Source organism: Procambarus clarkii, chromosome 24 (genome assembly GCF_040958095.1).
Source record: "Procambarus clarkii isolate CNS0578487 chromosome 24, FALCON_Pclarkii_2.0, whole genome shotgun sequence".
NCBI lineage: Eukaryota > Metazoa > Arthropoda > Malacostraca > Decapoda > Cambaridae > Procambarus > Procambarus clarkii.
In genome coordinates, this window is record NC_091173.1 from 12,511,065 (window position 1) to 12,531,144 (window position 20,080).

At 38.2% G+C, this 20,080-nt stretch overlaps 2 protein-coding genes across 5 annotated transcripts in view; one reads left to right on the forward strand and one right to left on the reverse strand.

The window, feature by feature from the left end:
* Nucleotides 1-20,080, reverse strand: part of Atg14 (autophagy related protein 14) — a 78,499-nt gene that overhangs the window by 30,983 nt on the left and 27,436 nt on the right. For 2 of the 4 annotated variants that reach the window (XM_045747919.2, XM_045747917.2), the window contains exons 3-7: nt 19,102-19,183; nt 18,110-18,225; nt 16,114-16,235; nt 13,235-13,407; nt 12,896-12,976 (exon numbers count right to left, since the gene is read on the reverse strand). In XM_045747919.2, the coding sequence (XP_045603875.2) occupies nt 12,896-12,976; nt 13,235-13,407; nt 16,114-16,235; nt 18,110-18,225; nt 19,102-19,183 (574 nt within the window). The remainder of the gene's footprint in view (nt 1-12,895; nt 12,977-13,234; nt 13,408-16,113; nt 16,236-18,109; nt 18,226-19,101; nt 19,184-20,080) is intronic. The other 2 variants (XM_045747918.2, XM_069330630.1) reach the window with 1 other exon arrangement.
* On the forward strand, nt 1,673-13,617 carry LOC123761747 (digestive cysteine proteinase 2). Its single transcript, XM_045747922.2, has 7 exons — nt 1,673-1,809; nt 4,231-4,308; nt 4,905-5,057; nt 6,274-6,450; nt 9,867-10,040; nt 10,190-10,355; nt 12,374-13,617. Exons 2-7 carry the CDS (start codon nt 4,231-4,233, stop codon nt 12,577-12,579), a joined length of 954 nt encoding a protein of 317 aa, XP_045603878.1. The 5' UTR covers nt 1,673-1,809; the 3' UTR covers nt 12,580-13,617.

Here is a 20,080-nt window from a genome sequence, read left to right on the forward strand (position 1 = left end):
CACAGGAAGCCCAGTCACCATCCCCTGATATGATACCAGGCTTCACTGAGGAATGTGCACCGCTTCATACACCCAAACCGACAAGTGTGACATCATCATCATCATGAAGGGACAACAACTCCTGCCAAAGACGACAACAAATGTACAAACAAAAAGTCAGACCATTAAGAAGAAAAACAATTGGTAAAACCAGTAGCCACATGTAACAATGTAGGCTGCACCTTCCGAGGCACTCCAAGAGTCCTTGGACCGCGGATGCGAGGATGTGGCACGTGTGGGGCTCATGCTGACAGTTCAACAAGCCTTGATTATTGCCCAGCTGGTGGGTTAAGCCATTGCTTTACTCTCTTCGACAATGACGCTTCCTCTCCAGCCTGTACTTCTGCTATCCCAACTCCCCCATTGGGTACTTATCCTCAAGCAGGCAGGCAGGCAGGCAGGCAGGCAGGCAGGCAGGCAGGCAGGCAGGCAGGCAGGCAGGCAGGCAGGCAGGCAGGCAGGCAGGCAGGCAGGCAAGCAGGCAAGCAGGCAAGCAGGCAAGCAGCAAGCAACCTCTCTTCTAAGTATACCACCAGCGTGGGAGGACAAACATCCTCCCACGCTGTTGGCGAGGGAGGATGTTTGTCTCTTCGTGTCGCTACAACATATGACTTGCTATATATTTTCTCCTACTAATCTAGTTTGTTTATGAACAGGATGATGCAGAATGGATATTGTACTTACTTGGCATAGAAAGTAAGCTAAATATCCCATTAGCAGATACATCATAAAAGCAGCCAAGAATTGTCATGCCCCTGCCTGCCATTTATATTATAAATATATTATAAATATATATTACACACACACACACACAGGGTATATTGTTGAATATGACCAAAAGGGCAAGATTAATTTTTTAATGATTCTAACACGAATCTTCTCAATATTTCTTATGTTTTACCCACTGTCGGGGGTAGTTGAAAAATTAACTCTCCAAAGTTCCTTTTCACACTTTATTTATGGTCTGATGCCTAAAAGCATTACACAAGAACACTTCTTACATTTTCAAAGAATCTTTGAAAGTCTAAGAAGTGTTCTTACATTTAAAAAAAAAAATTGTGGTTTATATATATTGTTAATATTTATCTGCGGGGCTGAAACTTTTATTTATAGGTCTTACCAGTTCTATTTTGTAAATTTTGTTTAATTAAAAATGAACTACAGTACATTCATTTTAAAGTTTAAAGGGACTGAGGATCTTCTCTTCTGATGGAAGGGGAAGGGGGGGGGGGGGATCTTTGACAAGCCACTGGCTTCCTGTCCTCGTCGAGGCCACTAGTGTGTTAGTGGCCCTCAGATAAATTTAGGTAATAAATTAAGTTGCTGGGAATACATTACCATAGGAACTATGTTATCATTCAGTTAATGCTCCCAATTTCAGGACTGCATCCCCAACATTAAATGAGGTATGCCTATACTCTACTGGTAAAGATGTAAATCATGTAAATCAATCAGTACATAAATACTTGAACAGAGGGAACTAAATCAATATAGCACAGGATTGTAACAATTCTTTAAATAGACATTTGTATAAGAATGCCTTTGCGTACACTATACCCAAAGTATGTAGATCACTCAACATTATTTACATCACAAATTTTAACAGAGAAAATATGGAGATAATTGGCAAGAAAAGTCTGGCAGAGATAAGTAGAAGATGATATAAGCCGGGATGGATGTATCTCTGTCACATGTGTACTCCTTCCCACAGGCCCCTCATATGTACACACTTACCCCACCTTGCTTTATCCTAGACCAAAGGTTACCAAGGTGAGTACCCAATGTTTTCACAAGCATAAGCATCTCAAAAAAGCTTGTGAACTATCTAGCGTTTCACATATAAAACTATAATGATACGTAATATTTTTTTTTTAGGTAATTATACAGTATCAGCTAATAGTAAAGGGAAATTGTATAAACACTTTTATAAACATGTAAATTATGAGGGAAGGGAAGGAATTATCAGGGGAAAATGCCAAGCCATTACAACTATACAGCACTTGGAAGGGGCAGGATTAGGATTTTGGGATGGAACAGGGGGAATGGGGGGAGGAATGGTTGAAGGAAATGTGCCCAACCACTTGGACAATCGGGAATTGAACGCCGACCTGCAGCCCAAGTGGTTAGGCATGATGTAAATTATGAACTACCAGTATATTTTACCTACTTCATTTTCAATACTATTAGGTAACATTACTACAATAATATACAGTATTTTACTTAGTACCAGCACATCCAAACTCCCTTGGCTTGTATTGTGGGAACTACCACAAGTATTAAAATCTAATATTACTGTATGCAGTAGCATAATGGTGTGTGCAAGTGCTTATTCATCCATAATGCTATACAATACTGTACAGTGGTACCTTGGTTTTCGAATTTAATCCATTCCCAGAGATGGCTCATAAATCGAAAAGAATTTTCCCATAAGAAATAATGTAAATTTATTTATTTATTTATTTATTTATATACAAGAAGGTACATTGGGTTTATGAGAGTATAGAGTGTTGAAGTTATATTGAATTAATCTGTTCCACACTCCCAAAAATATTAACTTCAAAATACATTTCATACATAATACACACAAATATTTTGTACTATAGTATGTACAAGTTATGGCTTACCTTTACTGATGACTCTTGCTGGCATTTGGAAGAAGGTGAGGAGGGGAGGTGTTAGTGTTTGGAAGGGGAGTCCCCTTCCATTATAACATCAGGCAGTGATGACTTCTCTGGGGTACTCTCTCCTACGTTTTGCCTGCTTACTACTAGAACCTGATTGTGGCTCACTGCTTGTTTGTCTCACAAAATTTTTTTCCACAGAGACTAGTTTTTCTTCTATGGTCATCCTCACGTGTATTTTCTTAGGTTGAACCTTACCACTGACTTTTCTTGGGACCCATGACCTGGTATATAATATTTACTTTCATGTTTAGAAACAAAAAAAAGCTGAAAAACAATTTAATTCTTTACAAAGAATTCGAGCACAATCGTCACTATGCAGGACGCACTGGTAAACTGAAGTGCGGCCGCCCGTACCACCAGGAACAACACGCTCGGTCGACCCATACGTGTATCAACAAACTCGCAAAGCAAGGCAAAGCTCGTAAACCGATTCAAATTTTACGAAGAAATTGAGCTCGTAACCCGAAAAATTCATAAAGAGGTACCCTCGGCAATCGAGGTTCCACTATATATTGTTTTGTGAATTATATAATGAAGACGAAGTAATATTTTCAGTGTTATTTAATATCTATAATATTCTTTCATGATATTACTTGCCATTAAGTTTTCTGGGCTGATGCCTCTCCACTTCAGGAGAATGGGGAGCAGGGCAAGATAATGAAAATATGATTGTATGGCATGTCAGTATTCTTTGGCACTTTCACTTTATTCTTACCTTTAGATAGTTCCCCATCCCCACAATGGCTGAGGACTGTAGTCATCTACAGTACCTCTATGTTCTGTAGCTCATTCCTTGGAACCAAGGAGTTAATATTATACATTAATGTGCAAGGGAGCATGGTGTGCTAGTACGTAAAATACCTTGGTTACATTTTCAACCGATTTTGAGGAAATTGTGTTTGGTGAAAGTGATACTTTAGCTTTCAAGTGAAAGTGACCCAGAAAGTGACACTTTAGCTTTCTTGGAACCCATGATTTCCACCACTGTTTTTACCCTTAATGCACCCTTGTTGTCTGCCCTAGTACAATTGTGCCATTTAAAAACCTCACATTGTCTTGAAAACAGAAAATATATTAAAAATAACAGCTTATATCTGATAATTAAACAAATGTTCTCATTATTTTTGTAAAAGGCTTACACATTTGTGGAAACCAATAGTTCAAATTTTTATTCAAACTGTTTCTTACCGGATATCTTTCATACTGCAACATGTTACTGTAGTACACATGAAGTTACCCACATATTAGGGGTTTGTTTAAATCAGTGATATACTGAAGATGGTAAAGATTTTTTTTAGCAGTAGGTGGCCGAGGACCAATGACCGACAGAGTACAGGTGATCGTACAAATTTTGTTTTCTTCCTTGACACAAAGAAATACAATTATGTAAATATCTAGATTTGCAGCAATATTTGAATCTCTTATTAAATAAACGACATAATGCCTAGAAGATAAGACTGCAATTAAGCAAATTTACTTGAGAACTCTCAAACTTTTCCCCCTCTAGATGAGAGTGATAGCACTGATCATGTGTAGCTTGGCCCTGGCTGCTGCTAATTCCTTCACTTCTTGGGAGCTCTTCAAGGTAAGGCCATTATCGAACTTTGGTTGTTGTGCACACTTTTAGATCATGTGTTGCTCATGGTCGGCTAGATACCGAGGCACAAGCCGTTTCTACAGCTCGTGACTCGGTGGATAGTGTCTGATGCAATGTGCTGGTTTCTAGTCTCAGTACAGCTGCCAGTGCAATACTTGTGTGCCATGAATTCTATGCATGTACTGGTCCCAAAAGATTTGTACAGCTGTCAGTAACTTGCATGGCATAGGTGTAATTACTTAAGTAAAATGACCTAAGTGTAGTTAAAAGATGAGAGCTACACTACATGTGTACCAGCTTCCCTATAATCTGTCATGTGATAATTTGAAGCTTCCTATGGTTTTAGCATACACAACCCTCATTTAAATTATTCTATTCATCTATCACTTCATTTGCAAAAAGAGTATTTAGATACCCTTTTCAACATCTTTGCTTTCTTAGCATAAATTCATGTCCTCTTTTTTTTTTTTTGATGATGCAGATTTAAAAATTTCAGAAAATGAATAGGTTCTTGATAACTCCACAAAATTACTGATACTGTACTTGCTTCTGAGATGCCAGTATGTATGACTTGGTATCCACAGGCTCAGTATGACCGTCACTATCTAGATGTTGAAGAGGAACATTACCGCCAAAGTGTGTTTGAAAAGAACCTGGAATTCATCAATGACTTCAACAAGAGATTTGAACAGGGAGAAGTGACATTCAACCTCAAGATGAACCAGTTTGGTGACATGGTAAGTATGCTCATAGCAGCTCAGAAGTATATATTTGACTATACATTTAACAAGTTTCATAGCCACTTTGGGTCTTTATACTGTACAGTATTAGACTGAAGATAATTACTATCTTATACTGTGATAACATTTTTGAGTGACAGACAAATTGTGAGAATACAAAGGGATTAATTTTTGTTTCAAGGGATAACATCCTAATGGTATTAAAGAATGTTAAATGCAATTAATAACTGTATATCACAGGTTTTCTTGATCCGTGGATAGGAAAGTGCATATAATTGCCCTTCCTCCACAGACATTACCTATGATTGTTTGCAAGAGCTTCAGTAACTTGATTTCATGTGACAAATCTTGCTTAACCCCTGCACTGCACACCTGTTTTTGGCAAAAGCTTCATAGTGCAATTGTTAAGGACATATTTTTGTTGTTTTTATAAATGTTCAGGTAAAGTTAATGTCAAAATGTTTCCAAATTCAACTACTGTATTTTCATTTCAAAACACAAAGTGATGAAAACATTAAAAAACATTAAAATATAGCCTACATTAAAAAAAATGGACAACTCTCAAAACAGCATTTGTTGTTTGGCGCAGTGCAGTGGTTAATGCACCAAGATTACAGCAGAGAGGCACGCAAGTCTTATAATTATACAGCTGTATAACCAATTCAATTCCCTTCTGCATGGGGTTAGATTCTTTGGGTATTACTGGTGAGGAATGTGCACAATTACACCAAAACTTTTCTAAACCTCATTCCTTGCACTCATCAACCTAAATAAACACAGAAACTTCTAGTAATTTCTTTTAGTAATTTCTTAACATTTTATTATTTAAATAATTTAGTAATTACTTAAATAATTTCCAGTGGTGAAACATTACATCACACAAAATATTAAAAACTTGGCATGCATAAGTTGTGTACTTATGGTAAATTTGCTTAAAGTACAGTATGTGTGTGTAGATTATAGAAGTTAGAAAACCATCTATAACTTTTAATGAGTGCAACCTATTCTATTTTTAAAAAATATGCATGTTAGTTGGGTTATTTAAAGCTTGTGGTGCTTTTAAAGGTTCAACAGAAAAAAAAGGGAAAATGACTCATACCCACTGCCTTATATGTATGTACAAAATTGTATACTGATTAGTGCAGTTCATAAAGTGATTTTATTGTATTGAAAGTTTAATGACTTGTTAATTAATCTTATTATGGGATGACAGACAAATGAAGAGTTCAATGCCATCAAAGGATATGAAATAGAACCTAGACACTCCTCCATGGCCGCACCAAGCATGGAAGAGAATGAAAAAGCAGCTGAGGTGGATTGGCGTGAAAAAGGAGCAGTGAACCCTGTTGTTGACCAGGGAATGCTAGGTGCAAGCTGGGCATTTTCTGCGGTACGTGGTCTGTCTCTTTTATATCAAAATAACCAAGTTATTAAAGTACTAGTACTATAATAAATAGGCCAGATCATGGGTGAATGGAAAGTGCATATAAATATATTGAGGAGAAATTAATACTTATGTTTAGTGTGGAAGGCAAAAAAAAATTCTCAATATTATACACAGAATAGGAAAAGATTACTATGAATAATTGAATTTAAATCTAATGTCATAACAATTTAAATCATAAACCAGTGAGAGGATCATTAAAGTAGAGGCTCGAGGAAATGGGTAAAGACAGTGAGGGAATAAAATATAAGGCTTAGAATCAATACTAAAAGTACCTTTAAGATCAATCGCATTTGACTGTCATAAGGCCAGGATCATACAGTCAGGCAGGTTGACATGCTTGCCACCATATTACAGGGAACTTTTCAACCAGTCCCTGCAGGGTTATTATAAGCGCTAAGGAATCATTGGAGATAACTCAATCCAGCCCTGGATGACCAACTGAAGTACATTCGTAAAAATAAAAAAAATAAACACCGAACTCTCCCGTGGTGTCACAAGTGACTGTCAACAGAGGGCTCTTGTTAAGTACCAGCTGGCCTGCCTGGGCACTCACACTAACTGCCACCAGACAACAGCACCATGCGTATCTTGGAGTTCACAGACCTGGAGCTCTCCTCAAACTTTCTGATTCAACAATCAGAAGATACACACAGGTTAAGTAAGTCATGAAGGGAGGGACAGGGAGTAACTTAATGATTCTGTTCAGAAGAAAAGAGCTTTTCATATTGACATATTTTTCTGAGCTATCACATAGATATTTACCTTAAGGAGCAACTATAACACTGAGAATAAAGAACTAATAGGTAATGGAAATAGTTCACCTCTGTGCAGAGTGGTGCCCAAAGAATGACAAAGATTGAAGAAACTCCAGTTCTGCACAGAAGCACATGCTGGCAGTGCAGATACAAAATCTTGGGAGAGGTAGCACTATGCAAATTTGCAGTTAGCCTCCAGAAATTCTTACCTCTGATTTAAGATCAAAAGATGACAGAAAGAAAGCTTCATGTTTACCAAGCTTTGGGACAAAGAAGGATAAACCTCAGATTAAGGAAAGGTTTGTTAGATGACCAGGATTGGATTGGAAAGGAAGAGAAAATTCTAAATGTGTTTGACAATAAGAAACCAAACATTTTGTCAAAAAACCAAGAAGGCTCTACCAGTGTAAAAGATGAGGAAATATGGAAAGAAGTTTCACTTTGTTGGAGAAAAAGAAGACTAGCAAGATTTTTACAAAGGTTTACAAAGGAATTTAAACAGCAACAAAGCACTAGAACCAAACTAGGCTATCAATTGTTGTCAGTTCTACATTGAATTTCTTTATATCAGTTAATAAACCATTTTATATACTTTTTATTTGATTAGAGAAAACTTATTTTGCTTAGCTTGACTAAACATTTGCCTTTATTTTTAAAGCCATCATTTTGAGTAATATTAGACAATACAGAGTTAAGTATTTATTAGTGAGATCTTTGTCATGTGTTTATCGATAATGAAATGTAGTCACTATTACGTACTGTAGTAGTGAATCATACAGAGTGAGAATCACTTTCTCTGATCAAAACTCAAGATATCTCCCAGTGAAGCCTAGTGATCTTCTGACTCTACAGCTCCAGTGCACTGCTTACTTGGCTTCCGATCATTAGGCACTATCACACCCAGGCATTTCTTCATTTACTTTCATTAATTCTGTTTTTCATCTAATAAGTTGATGTTTCATTTTTGTTTCCAGTATGTATTACTTTGCACTTAAAAGCATTACAGTTCATTGACATTTGTTAGACCAATTTACTAAGGCTTTAATTAGCTTCTAATCTTTCTAGTTCTGTTGGTGTTGACACTGCCAAATTGTTTAACAACAGGCAACCATTCACTACTGGGTGAACCGAGGCTACAGTTAAGGATTGGTACCCAGTCAGTCCTCCCCCATCCAGGATATAAACCCATGCCAAAGCACTCACAAAGCGCCGGGCAAGTGTTTTTACCTCTGTGCCACGGCGACAGAAAATTTGTTATCTATTTAGTGTCATCGGCAAATTTAAATACTGTACAGCTTAAATAACATCTTTGTCAATTATATAAATCACTTACACAACTGGACCAAAATCCGACCTCTATGTCACTTCACTTGCAATATCAATCTAGCATGATATATTTCTATTTAGAATCACAGTATACATATCAACAGAAAAAGAGAGAGAGAGAGAGAGAGAGAGGCCAGAAAGTGCTGCAGTAAATGCCATGCTATCACATATGGAAATTAAAAACAAGTGTGCCTGAAGAGTCTGAATCAAAATTGCCACCACCTGAAAAAGCTCCATGATTTAAGATCTGTATATAGCTTGGAAATGGACAAATAGAGTCATAAGCTGCCACAGATTATGCAAAATTATGAATGTGACCCAAGTACACCTTCGGCTAAAGTGGAAGGCCTCTAACACACACACCATGTGCAGGACTAAGTAGTATAAAGATTGTTTCCTCATCAACAGGCCCTGCAGTGGGAGAACAAGTCTCTTGCACTGCCCTGAAAAGGTGACTCAAGAGCAGTCAAATTTGTAGAGGAGGAAGCCTGAAACTCCTCAAAGCAGGTACCTCTGGTGAGAGACTAAGGAACTCAAACAGCCCCCCCCCCCCCCCCCCCAAGGAAGACAACTCTGACCGTGGTAAAATCAAAATGGAATGCTAACGTGGATGCAATGTTGGCAATATAAACAAAATTGTAAAGCATAAATGAAAACAAAGCAATGCCTCCCTTTCAAATAGAACTAATGTTCTAAGGAGAGCCAGGCTGGCTGAGACCTCAGGTGCCCTGGAGTGCCATTTGGTGGCACTCAGATTAAGTCAAATCTGGTCATGGGCTGGACTTGGGGAGTAGTAGAACTCCCAGAACCCCGTCCAGGTACAACCCAGGTTAAGAGCATTTACCCAGGGTACCTAATTTCTTTCAAGCAGTTGCTTGTTTTGTTACATCTATGCTTCACAGTGTCAGCCAGATCCTAGTCCTGGCTTGTGATGGGTGATGGATGAGTCCTGGTGTGATTATGCAGGGCTTGGTGGCACCAGAGCTAAGCTTGTGAAGCTACAAAGTTTCTCTCCCACAGAGAAGGTTCTCTATTCTCAACTGAACACTACATTTTAGTAAACTACTATTATTATTGTATGAATAGCCTTCAATGTAAATACTATGAAGTGCTTCAATTGTACAATCTTAATTCTGTACAGTAATATAATTTCAGTAACTATTGTAGAAGTTTCACACATTTCATAAGCAGGATTGCTTATCAAATGTTATGAAGACCAAACTTTTCATAACTATATAATATGGAAATTATGAGTCTTTATTACCTCTCTCCACTCAGACAGGAGCACTGGAGGGCCAGCATTTCCTTAAAACCGGCACTCTGGTGAATCTTTCAGAGCAGCAACTCGTTGACTGCATGGATAGTTATTTTCCAGGAGTGACTGAAGCATTTACTTATGTGCAAGAAAATGGTGGTATTAACACGGATGCTATCTATCCCAGTGGAATTCCAGTAGGTAGCATTAGCACTTACAAGATGTTAATGTGTTATACATGCATGCAAAATAACTAAATCATAATAAATACCTTGATTAAAATATATTATTATTATTATTATTAATAATAAACAGTATCTCTGATTCTTGTCTCTGCTCTGTCTAGAATGGGACCTGTCGCTACAAACCTGATGTAACTGATGCTACATGCTCTGGCTATGTGATCACCGAGGCAGGGAACGAGAGTGCCCTGGAATCGGCTGTCAGGGACATAGGACCGATCTCGGTGGAGATTGATGCCTCACATATTTCATTCCAATTTTATAGTAGTGGTAAGTATACACCTATCACATATATATAATCAGACATTGATTTTAAACAATTCATCAAACACAAACACACACACAACTAACAAAAAAAAAAAAAAAAAAAGAGATCTGGGAGTGGTTCTGGACTGTCACCAGAGGAACATATAAAGGTCATTGTGCGAGGAGGATACACTGCGCTTTCCAGCTTCAGAATTGCTTTTAATTACATAGATGGTGAAATACTTAAGACCCTGTTCATGACTTTTGTGAGACCAAAATTGGAATCACCACAAAGTATGAATGTAACAAAACAAGCTAATGCAGAACTGTACTTGAAAACAAATATTCTCAGGTAACAAGGCAAATAATTGTTGCTGCAGTGTAAACACCCTAAGCTTGATGTGCCTGACCTGGTTAAGTCAGGTGCCACCTTAAGTGTTGGCAGCCTTCATCCATGAGCTGGCCAAACTGAATCATCCACCCCACAGTGAAGGGAACAGGGTGAGGGAAAATAGGTTACTAAGGGTCCTACCAGAAAAGGCCATTCGTTATATTTAAAGCTTGATTTCAGAGATGGCCCTCTCTCAGTACCTTTTTGAGTTAACTCAAAATGGCGCCACAGTAGGGGGAAAACATTTCTTGAAAGGAGCAAAACAGTCAACAGAAAATTGTGGCTGGAGTTTACTCATGAAAGAAGGTGGCAGAGGAAGGGTGTTCAGGGCAAGGTCAAATGCTTAATCTCAAGTGCAGAAAAGTTGAGGAACTTCCAGGCAGAGCCAAGATCAACACCCAGGTGGACCACTCAGAACAGGCCCAAAAAATATACAAGTCAAGCAGCCAGGAAATGCTGAGCAAGGGAGTGATGGCCAGAACCAAAATGGCCAGAGGATCACCAGGAACTAATAGGCAGGAGATCTGGCCACAGGAATCCTAAATCCAGAGCCTATAGAACTGGGAACTTGGCACCATGCCAGAAGACACCAGAGGAACTCTTGACCACCGGGTCCACAGGCAAAGTGATGCCACTAACACAGCCAAGGCAGTGGGACGGCTGCCATCACTCGGGTAGCCGATGCAAACCAATCCAGCAAATGCATGACATTCTGCCCAGAATCACTGGGTACCAGTCCCAGGAAGCTCCTGGAACCCAGCCAAAGAACAATCTAATACACATTCCAGAAATATCTGGACACCCTAGCTTGAAGCATCTGGAATCATAGCCTGAGACAGACTGGTCACACAACCCAGGCAGTGCCAGACACATGACCCAGTCATTTCTGGGAATATAGCTTGGTTAGCTCAGAACATATGGCTCGGTCATTTAAAGGCACTCAGCATGGTGCAGGGAGCCAGTCAGCCGAGCGAACAGCATGCTGGACTTGTGATCCTGGGGTCCTGGGTTTGATCCCAGGCGCCGGCGAGAAACAATGGGCAGAGTTTCTTTCACCCTATGCCCCTGTTACCTAGCAGTAAAATAGGTACCTGGATGTTAGTCAGCTGTCACGAGCTGCTTCCTGGGGGTGGAGGCCTGGTCGAGGACCGGGCCGTGGGGACACTAAAGCCCTGAAATCATCTCAAGATAATCTCAAGATGGTGGTGGTCAAGTACATCAGGGTTAGGTTTTTTTTACATTGCAGCAATGATTGTTTCCTTGTTACCAGTGGGTACTAAGCAGTGATTTATTTTGTTGCACTTATACTTTTTGGCAAGTTATTTCTTGGTTTAGGTTAATCTTTGAAACTTCTAGCACCCCTTGCACTGTAGGGAGCCAGATTCTAGTCCTGGCTCCCAATTAGCGAGGGTGGGTCTTAGAGGTCTGGTGCATCTCCCTAAGACTTGAATGGACCAGCACTTAGTTCAAGAGACTACTAGTGGGAAAACCTTATAGAAAAATTAAAAACAAATCATAATATTAAATATCAATAAGAATGCTTGTAGAATGCTTAATATCAGTAGCAATATTATAGAATGCTAAACCTCAATAGGAGTGCATATAGAATCACATACAGTATCATATTTTGAAAGGTATGCTTGTACCATAGGTGTGTATTATGAACCTGCCTGCTCACCGTCACTCTTGGACCATGCAATGCTGATTGTGGGTTATGGTACTGTAAGTGGGGAAGACTACTGGATTGTCAAGAACTCTTGGGGCACCGGCTGGGGTGAGAGTGGCTACATCAACATGGCTCGCAACAGGGATAACAACTGTGGTATCGCCAGCGATGCTTCCTACCCACTTCCCTAGAGTACAGGACGATGCCCCATAACAAGGCCTGATGAAGCTCAAATTGAGCACAACATTGCCAAAATAAAGACTTTCTTAAATGGTTTTCTCTCCACATACCATTAACTTTATAAGACTGCTTTGAATATTATTGTTTCAAAAACATTTCCTAAGCTCATCTCAAGGTAAGCTTATTTACCTGGAGAATACCATAACTACTCAATACAAATAATATATAATCGAGACACTGGTAAATGTCCTCTTAGATGTCTGTAAAGTAAAATGTCTTTATTCAAGGAAAGTATATTAACTATTTAATATTATTTATGCCACCCACCTGAATGTACCAGCTGATAGTCGATATGATTTGGAATTAAAATCCAGGGAATTCTAGCATCTAATTCTCTCTTGGCATGGCCTGGCAAAGATACAGTATTTAGGAGAGATTCCCACTGGAATTTACACTGTCTTGGGAAGAACAGGATATTGGCCAACAGAGCAACTGTGTGACCAATGCTCAGAAACACCAAAATATCAGTTTCTCTTAATTTTAGGTCTACTTCAATCAAACAAATCTTTTCACAAGAAAAAAAAAAAAGAGACATCTCATATTTAAAACTGTTTTTGTTTCTTTAGGCATACCTCTAACTAAACTGTAAAAAATAAAAGAACTTACACAACAAATTATATGCTGAATAGTCTCCTGATCCAGGTAACAAGGGATGGACGATTTGGTATTGTGTTTCATGAGATGTACCCAAGTGAATCCATCTGCCACGTACATATGTAGTCTGTGAAGCTTCTGCAATTGCAGAAACTGTATCTATACTGCAAGGGTCTGTATCCATACTGCAAGAGATGAGACATTACTGCAAGGATTATTTTATAATGATGGTGGTGGTAAAATAATTATATTGAATTTTACAAAATTCTAAGCATTTATCTCATGCACATGTTTCTACAACTATTGCTAACTTGCATTTATGAACTACAGTGAAGGTTAACAATTATGTCTCTGTTTTATTGACAAAATAAACTTTGATGTGATTGTATACTTCATATTCGTTGTTAATTTCCCACTTTCATGGAAAGGAAGCATTTGCACATAAAAAATGGGAAGGGTATTAGCAGAAAAATTATTAAAGGGATAGTGATGCCTACCCTCCTATATTACACTACCTACCAGTATAATACTTTCTACATCTGACAGTGTTGCAAAGAACTAACACTTTCACGCCAGAAAATTTCAACGATACTGTTTCAAGTATTTCATAGACTGTATTAAGAATTTTCTGTTTCAATTTAGACATTTGTGATATATTTTACAAATTCATCTTTTTGAGATCAGCGTACAGTACAGTATATATGATCTGTTGAAGTTGGCCGAGATTATTTGCAGTTTTATAATTTGCCTAAATACAGTGTATAAAAAAAAGCAGTAACTAAACAATAAATTAATTTCACATTAAGATATAACACACTTTATATGCATATTGGATGAATGGGTGTGGCAGACTGATGAAGAGAATGTATTCATGTGAATCTGAGGGTAATAGGAGAAGAATGTCAGGAAGAATGTGAACAGACATGACGAGTGTGTGAGGACTGAGAATAGATTATGAATAACACACACAGTACGGTCAGAGTATGGACAACTCAAACAGAGTATTGAACACCTGATCTTTAGAAGAGATCTTTGCCGCTGTGCAAAAATTCTGGATTATTGTGATGCTTTTTTATCTATGATGCTGTATTGTGTGAATGATAAAATGAATTATCTCTTAAAGAGTAAACAGAATAGCAATGGGAAACAGTAAAGATGGATGCTATGATAGGGAGATTACCACAGTGACTAAAACCAGGTAAGATGGTTCCAAATCTGATGCCCGCATCAGGTTTAGAACTGTTAGTAAAACATCACTGGGAGTGTTGCCCTTAGTACCAGCTAAGTACCTGCAATATGCTATCACAGGCAAAATCCAAGGAGCAACCTCCACCCAGTTCTGGGTTAGTAGTTCAGTTTTGTTCCCCTCTATAAGGTTCCACATTCTCATCATCCTCTGGGTCATGATTGATGGGGCTTGCTTTAAATACTACTTAAGAACAGCGACCAAACAATTTACCTGGATCCAAAGGAGTTCACATATGCTTCTGTGCATTGACCTCAGCAGAGGCTAGTTTATCATGTTCCCCTTCTCCTTGCTTAGCCAGTGTTGTTCTTGGTTTCTAGGGAAACTAGTGGTCTGCTTCAGTCCTGGGTGGCTGCTCAACTTTGCTTGTTCCACCATTGTTGAGTTAGGATTCTTTCCCAAAATTTTAGCTATGGTATATGATCCTGGCTTTTGGGTGCATTATGTCTAGTGCTTCTTTCTTTTCCTGTTCTCTGTTGGAGAGACATTTTCTGCTCTCTAGTACCACTGACTTAGTGTCATTTTCCTGGAATTTCCATGGCAACTCTTACAGTTTTCAGTTCTCTACCACCAATACTGTGCTTTGGGTTCTCTTCCTTTTCTTTAAAGGGTGTGAGGCATTTCTCCATTGGGTTGCATGGAGGGAAGGCCAGACAACCATTGGTATTGGCCGATTGGAAGGGTACTTTTTCTTGTTCCAGCCTACCTGCTCACCACTGTAATTGGGTTGTTATTGCAGGTACCTTTTCCTGCATTTTATTTGGGATGGCCCTTTTCAGCCCTTCTCTGGATTTGTTTGAAAACAGATGGTAATTTTTCAGTTTCTTGATGGAGTTGATGGTTATCCTTTGTTCCTGCCAGTAAGTTCTACCAACCTCCTTTCTGCTGGTGACCACATGGACTACAGGTTGGCTCCTTAGAGCACCCTGGTTTACTTTGGGTTTCTATATTTTCTTAAAATTCTACTTTCTTGTTTTTGTGTACACACATATTCTCGGTTTTTCAGTGTTATATAGTTGTTCTCGACAGGTATTTTTCTACAAATAAAAATATTCAACAACATTTATTTTTCAACAAGCAATAAATTTAAGTGTCCTTTTTTAGCAACCTACCTATTTGAATTTTCTCAAGCCCAACATACAAGGGAAATAAATATTTTATAAAGTTCCTTTACAATACAATGTAAAGCATAAATATATGACACTAATAAGTCATCTTTAACCTCCAGAATTCTTGCCTAAAAATTCCTGTTAGGTACCCTTAACTTCCTTATTCTGACATGGCATTAAGGATCCATTCTCACTCAATTCTAATCAGCAGCATAAGATATCTTTAAGCCCAGACAGTATACTGTTACACCACTGATAATGTACTATAAAAGTGCCCCAAACCATATTGTAAACAAATATATTTCCCTTTCACAGTTTGCTCCTTATGCCTACATGAGTATTTCAACATATATTTTCTTCCTCTAAAGTATAGCTTGCAATTATTCAAGGGTTTTGCATACAGTACTTATAAACATTGACATAAAAACATTTTTCTTCTCTAGGATGTACACCAAATTATGCTTAATGTGGCAATACTGTCTACATCCCTGTGTGTTGCACTATACAGCTTCTTAAAAAAAAAAAGGAAAGAATACCTTCTGGCTGGCTTCACTTCTGTGATGGGAAAAATATAGCGAGTAAGCTGACGTATGTTCCCTCGAATAACACCCTTCAGCTGAGCCTCACAGATGGCCAGTTGTTCTTTCTTGTCTCGAATCTACAAATAAAGACACAAATTTAGGGTCATTTCGTTTCAAATTATATCTTTGAATACCATGGAAAATCATTAAAAATGTATAATTATTATTCTATAATAGCACAAATTATAAACCCTTGACATGTAGCTGTCATCAAAGGTGCCACTCTGTCAAAGAAAAATCCCAGCAATGAATGTAATGAAATGCCTCTTTCTGGGTGAACTCTGGTGGCTCCCTGAAGCTGAGATGCCTCACAACTACTAGATTGCATCAGCCATGAAGTTCTGTTTGGCCTACTGACGACCAGTGCTAGAACCTTGCCCCCTTCACATAAAAAGTGCACATGAAGGAGGTGACAATCAATCACCTCTCTGGAAAAGCATACAGGAAGTTAGTGAACCAATACAAACCGCTGCTGGGTTCAAAAAGACTGAAACCTCAAAATCCGTCAAACAAACTCCCCAATGATGTAAAACGATTGAATATCTCGAAACAAGTGTGAATTTGTTTGCCCCACCACTCCCACTAGTTCGGGGAGGAAGGGGGGATAATTGCGACTCACGCTGACCAGCGGTAAAGTCATCAATTCTGGAGTAGTTTGCACACAGGTGCGCAAACCCTCCAATCAACTACCTAGAAGGAAGGGGTATGGGATCAGGGAGCCAGGAAAGAGGTGTTTCATTACATTCTGGGTCCTGGGTTCGATCCCAGGCACCGGCGAGAAACAATGGGCAGAGTTTCTTTCACCCTATGCCCCTGTTACCTAGCAGTAAAATAAGTACCTGGGTGTTAGTCAGCTGTCACGGGCTGCTTCCTGGGGGTGGAGGCCTGGTCGAGGACCAGGTCGCGGGGACACTAAAAAGCCCCAAAATCATCTCAAGATAACCTCAAGATAGGTCAGAACACAAACCCTAAAACAAGCGAAGACAAGTCACCATGACCAGAGCCAACCTGGTGAAAACATTGAGCCATATTAAAGCCAAATGGAAGAACCAAAAAGTGTTAATCCTGATATCCCTCAACAAAACCTAGCCAAGCCATGAACCCCAGGTAAATAGGAATGAGCCAGTACATATCCCTGAGGTCCAAGGAAATATTCCAGGAACTCCCTTCCAATATAAGGCAAACTTGGACAAAAATGGTCATATGAAACGTGTGGCATTGGATGAACTTGGTTAACCCCAACAGTTCGAGGATGAACTGGAGATCTGCTGAATCCTGTTTCGGAACCAGGAAGAGACGAGACATCCACCGAATAGATGTGTCGTTTCGACCACACTGGAAGTAACCCAATGCAGGCAAGGGGAGGACATCTGCCCCAAACACCCCAACCCCTGGAAAGAGGGAGGGACCATTCAACTCCACTGCAAGCTATGCAAAACTACCTGAAAGGCCCCCCAAATCGTGGAACCAGAAACTGGAAAACTGGGTGAGCGGCCTCCTGACCGCCCTGTCACACTGTGAATCACAACAGGCTGGAGCCCTCTGCAAAGCACGAGCATAGTCCCAATCAGCAAAAGATGAACCAGTAATGGGAGGTGCATGCGAATCCTGGAATCTAAATCCTAAACCTAAATCCTAAACCTAGAATCTAGGTTTAACTAAATATTATCTAGCTACCAGCAACAATGGGTTAATCCTGTGGGAAAAAGAGGTTTAGGTTTATGTCACTAAGATTTATGTTCCTGGGAAGGTATTCTGAATGTAAATAGAGAGATTATGGTAATAGGCTGTAAACTTAATAATTATAAAATAACTTTTAGAATGTTTCCTAACATTTTAATACCAGTGTCCAACTTCATGTATACTATGCAAGACACAAAAGTATCCCACTATTATAACACACAACTGGTTTTGGAAGCAAGTTTCTAGTGAACTGCAACTGAAAACATACCTTTTCCTGGTACTGATGTAAAATTTGTTTCACCTTAGAGAGCCTTTGTAGGAAGAGTGGCAGCTGCTTATTCCGTGCTGCATTGATGTTAAATACCTCTGCATTCTGTGTCTTAACTGCAACATTAATCATTAGCATTAACTGGACAGGTATATGAATAATGAATAATAGAATTATAAAGATGGCACTACTATTTATTTACTGTACTAGATTATCATTTTCAGTAAATTATAATTTTTACAATAAAGAGGCATTTATATTACAAAAGTGGGTTACCCACTGCAGTATTTATTAAAAAGAAAATTAAGTTATTTGATCATTAGATATTGAATTTTACACTAATTGAAAGAATAAAATACCCTCAATACTTGGTACAGTAAAAATAAAAGATACCTGCTGGTTGAATGAAACAATACAATACCATGTGTTACTATAGTGTAGTAGAATACTGTATCTACAGCACAACCTAGCTGTTCACACGTGATAAACTGTAATCAGAAGACACCCTTAAACGGTAAAGTTGTAAATGCTGAAACTAAGGTCATATTGGATAAATGGGGATAGGCTTCAGGCATGAAAATAATACAGAGAATCAGCCACAATAACGTGACTAAAAACAAATAACAAAACTCACACATACGAAATAAAAGGAAAGTGATGAAGTATTAGTCCATCCTGGACCCCAATGAAATCAAAATTGAGAAATAAAGGAAAGGAGGCCATTAAAAGACAAGACTTGAGGTTACAAAAAATAATAAAGCAAATGAGATGTCAATTCTGATTGGTATTGGTATTACTGATTGGTATTTCTCAATTCTGATTGGTATTGTATTGTTTCTGCAAATGATAATTAGATGCAGAAAATCTGCAGCAGCCTGGTTGATGGGTACTGCTTTAAAGTTTAAGAGATTTAAATCCCTTACCAAGCAGCCTCAAACAAAATTTATATCCTCTAACATTAAGTTACTTTAGTTACTTTATGATTACTGTACCTTCAGCTGTGTTGTTTTTGGTGGCATCGATAACTAGACGCAGTAATTCCACCCGATCCTTTACCTCTTCTATCTTCGCTTTCTGCCAAGCCAAGGATTATTATTATTATAAGACATTTTACAAATTATCCATAATAGTTACCAATAAAAAAAACATATACCTTCCAGGCTTTAATAATCATTTAATACATATGATTTAATGGCTTCTAATTTGTAGAATTTTGTATTAAATTAAAGATTATGGTAAGATTACAAATTAAAGAAATAATAGACATAGAAACTAGCAACTGAGTCATTTTCAATTCATTTGATTCCCTGTCATATGTGATGAGGAATAACTATTAACACCTACTAGAGTATTTAGCTGCTAGTTTTAGTGGTATTTAACTGTACCTTCCAATAAACACGTAAATAAATAAATAATAATAATTATAATACTGGAGGATAATAATAATACTATAATAATAATAATAATACAAGGTAATTATAATACAGTACTGGGTAATAATAATAATAATAATAATAATAATAATAAGAAGAAGAAGAAGAATAATCAGAGAGCAATCACACTAAGGTGATGTATCAATGGTTACATCATTGATTATTAACCAGTGATACATCACATTAGTGTGATTGCTCTGTGTGTATTGAAGAGGAGCATCAGAGGTAGAACATTCCTAGACAGAGCCAGAGTGCATGGGGGGGATTGTGTGAAACCCTTGTTCTGGCTTCAGTGGATGCCTCAGGAATCCTGGAGGGTTCAGTAGAACTCCAGGTTGCAATCCTTTTGACCATCCCATTTCTTAGTTCTAGGGCGTGTGCTTGGGAATACTCACCATATAGGTTCGAATCCTGATCATGTCTTCTATGGATTTTCTCAATAATACTAATAATAATAATAATAATAATAATAATAATATAATAATAATTATTATTATTATTATTATTATTATTATTATTATTAGATCCCAGTAGAACA

Coding starts and splice junctions, on each gene's coding strand:
- LOC123761747 (XM_045747922.2), top strand. CDS start 4,231: ATGAGAGTGATAGCACTGATCATGTGTAGCTTGGCCCTGGCTGCTGCT. Junction 6,451..9,866: donor CAAGCTGGGCATTTTCTGCG/GTACGTGGTCTG, acceptor CTCTCCACTCAG/ACAGGAGCACTGGAGGGCCA. Junction 10,356..12,373: donor ATTCCAATTTTATAGTAGTG/GTAAGTATACAC, acceptor CTTGTACCATAG/GTGTGTATTATGAACCTGCC.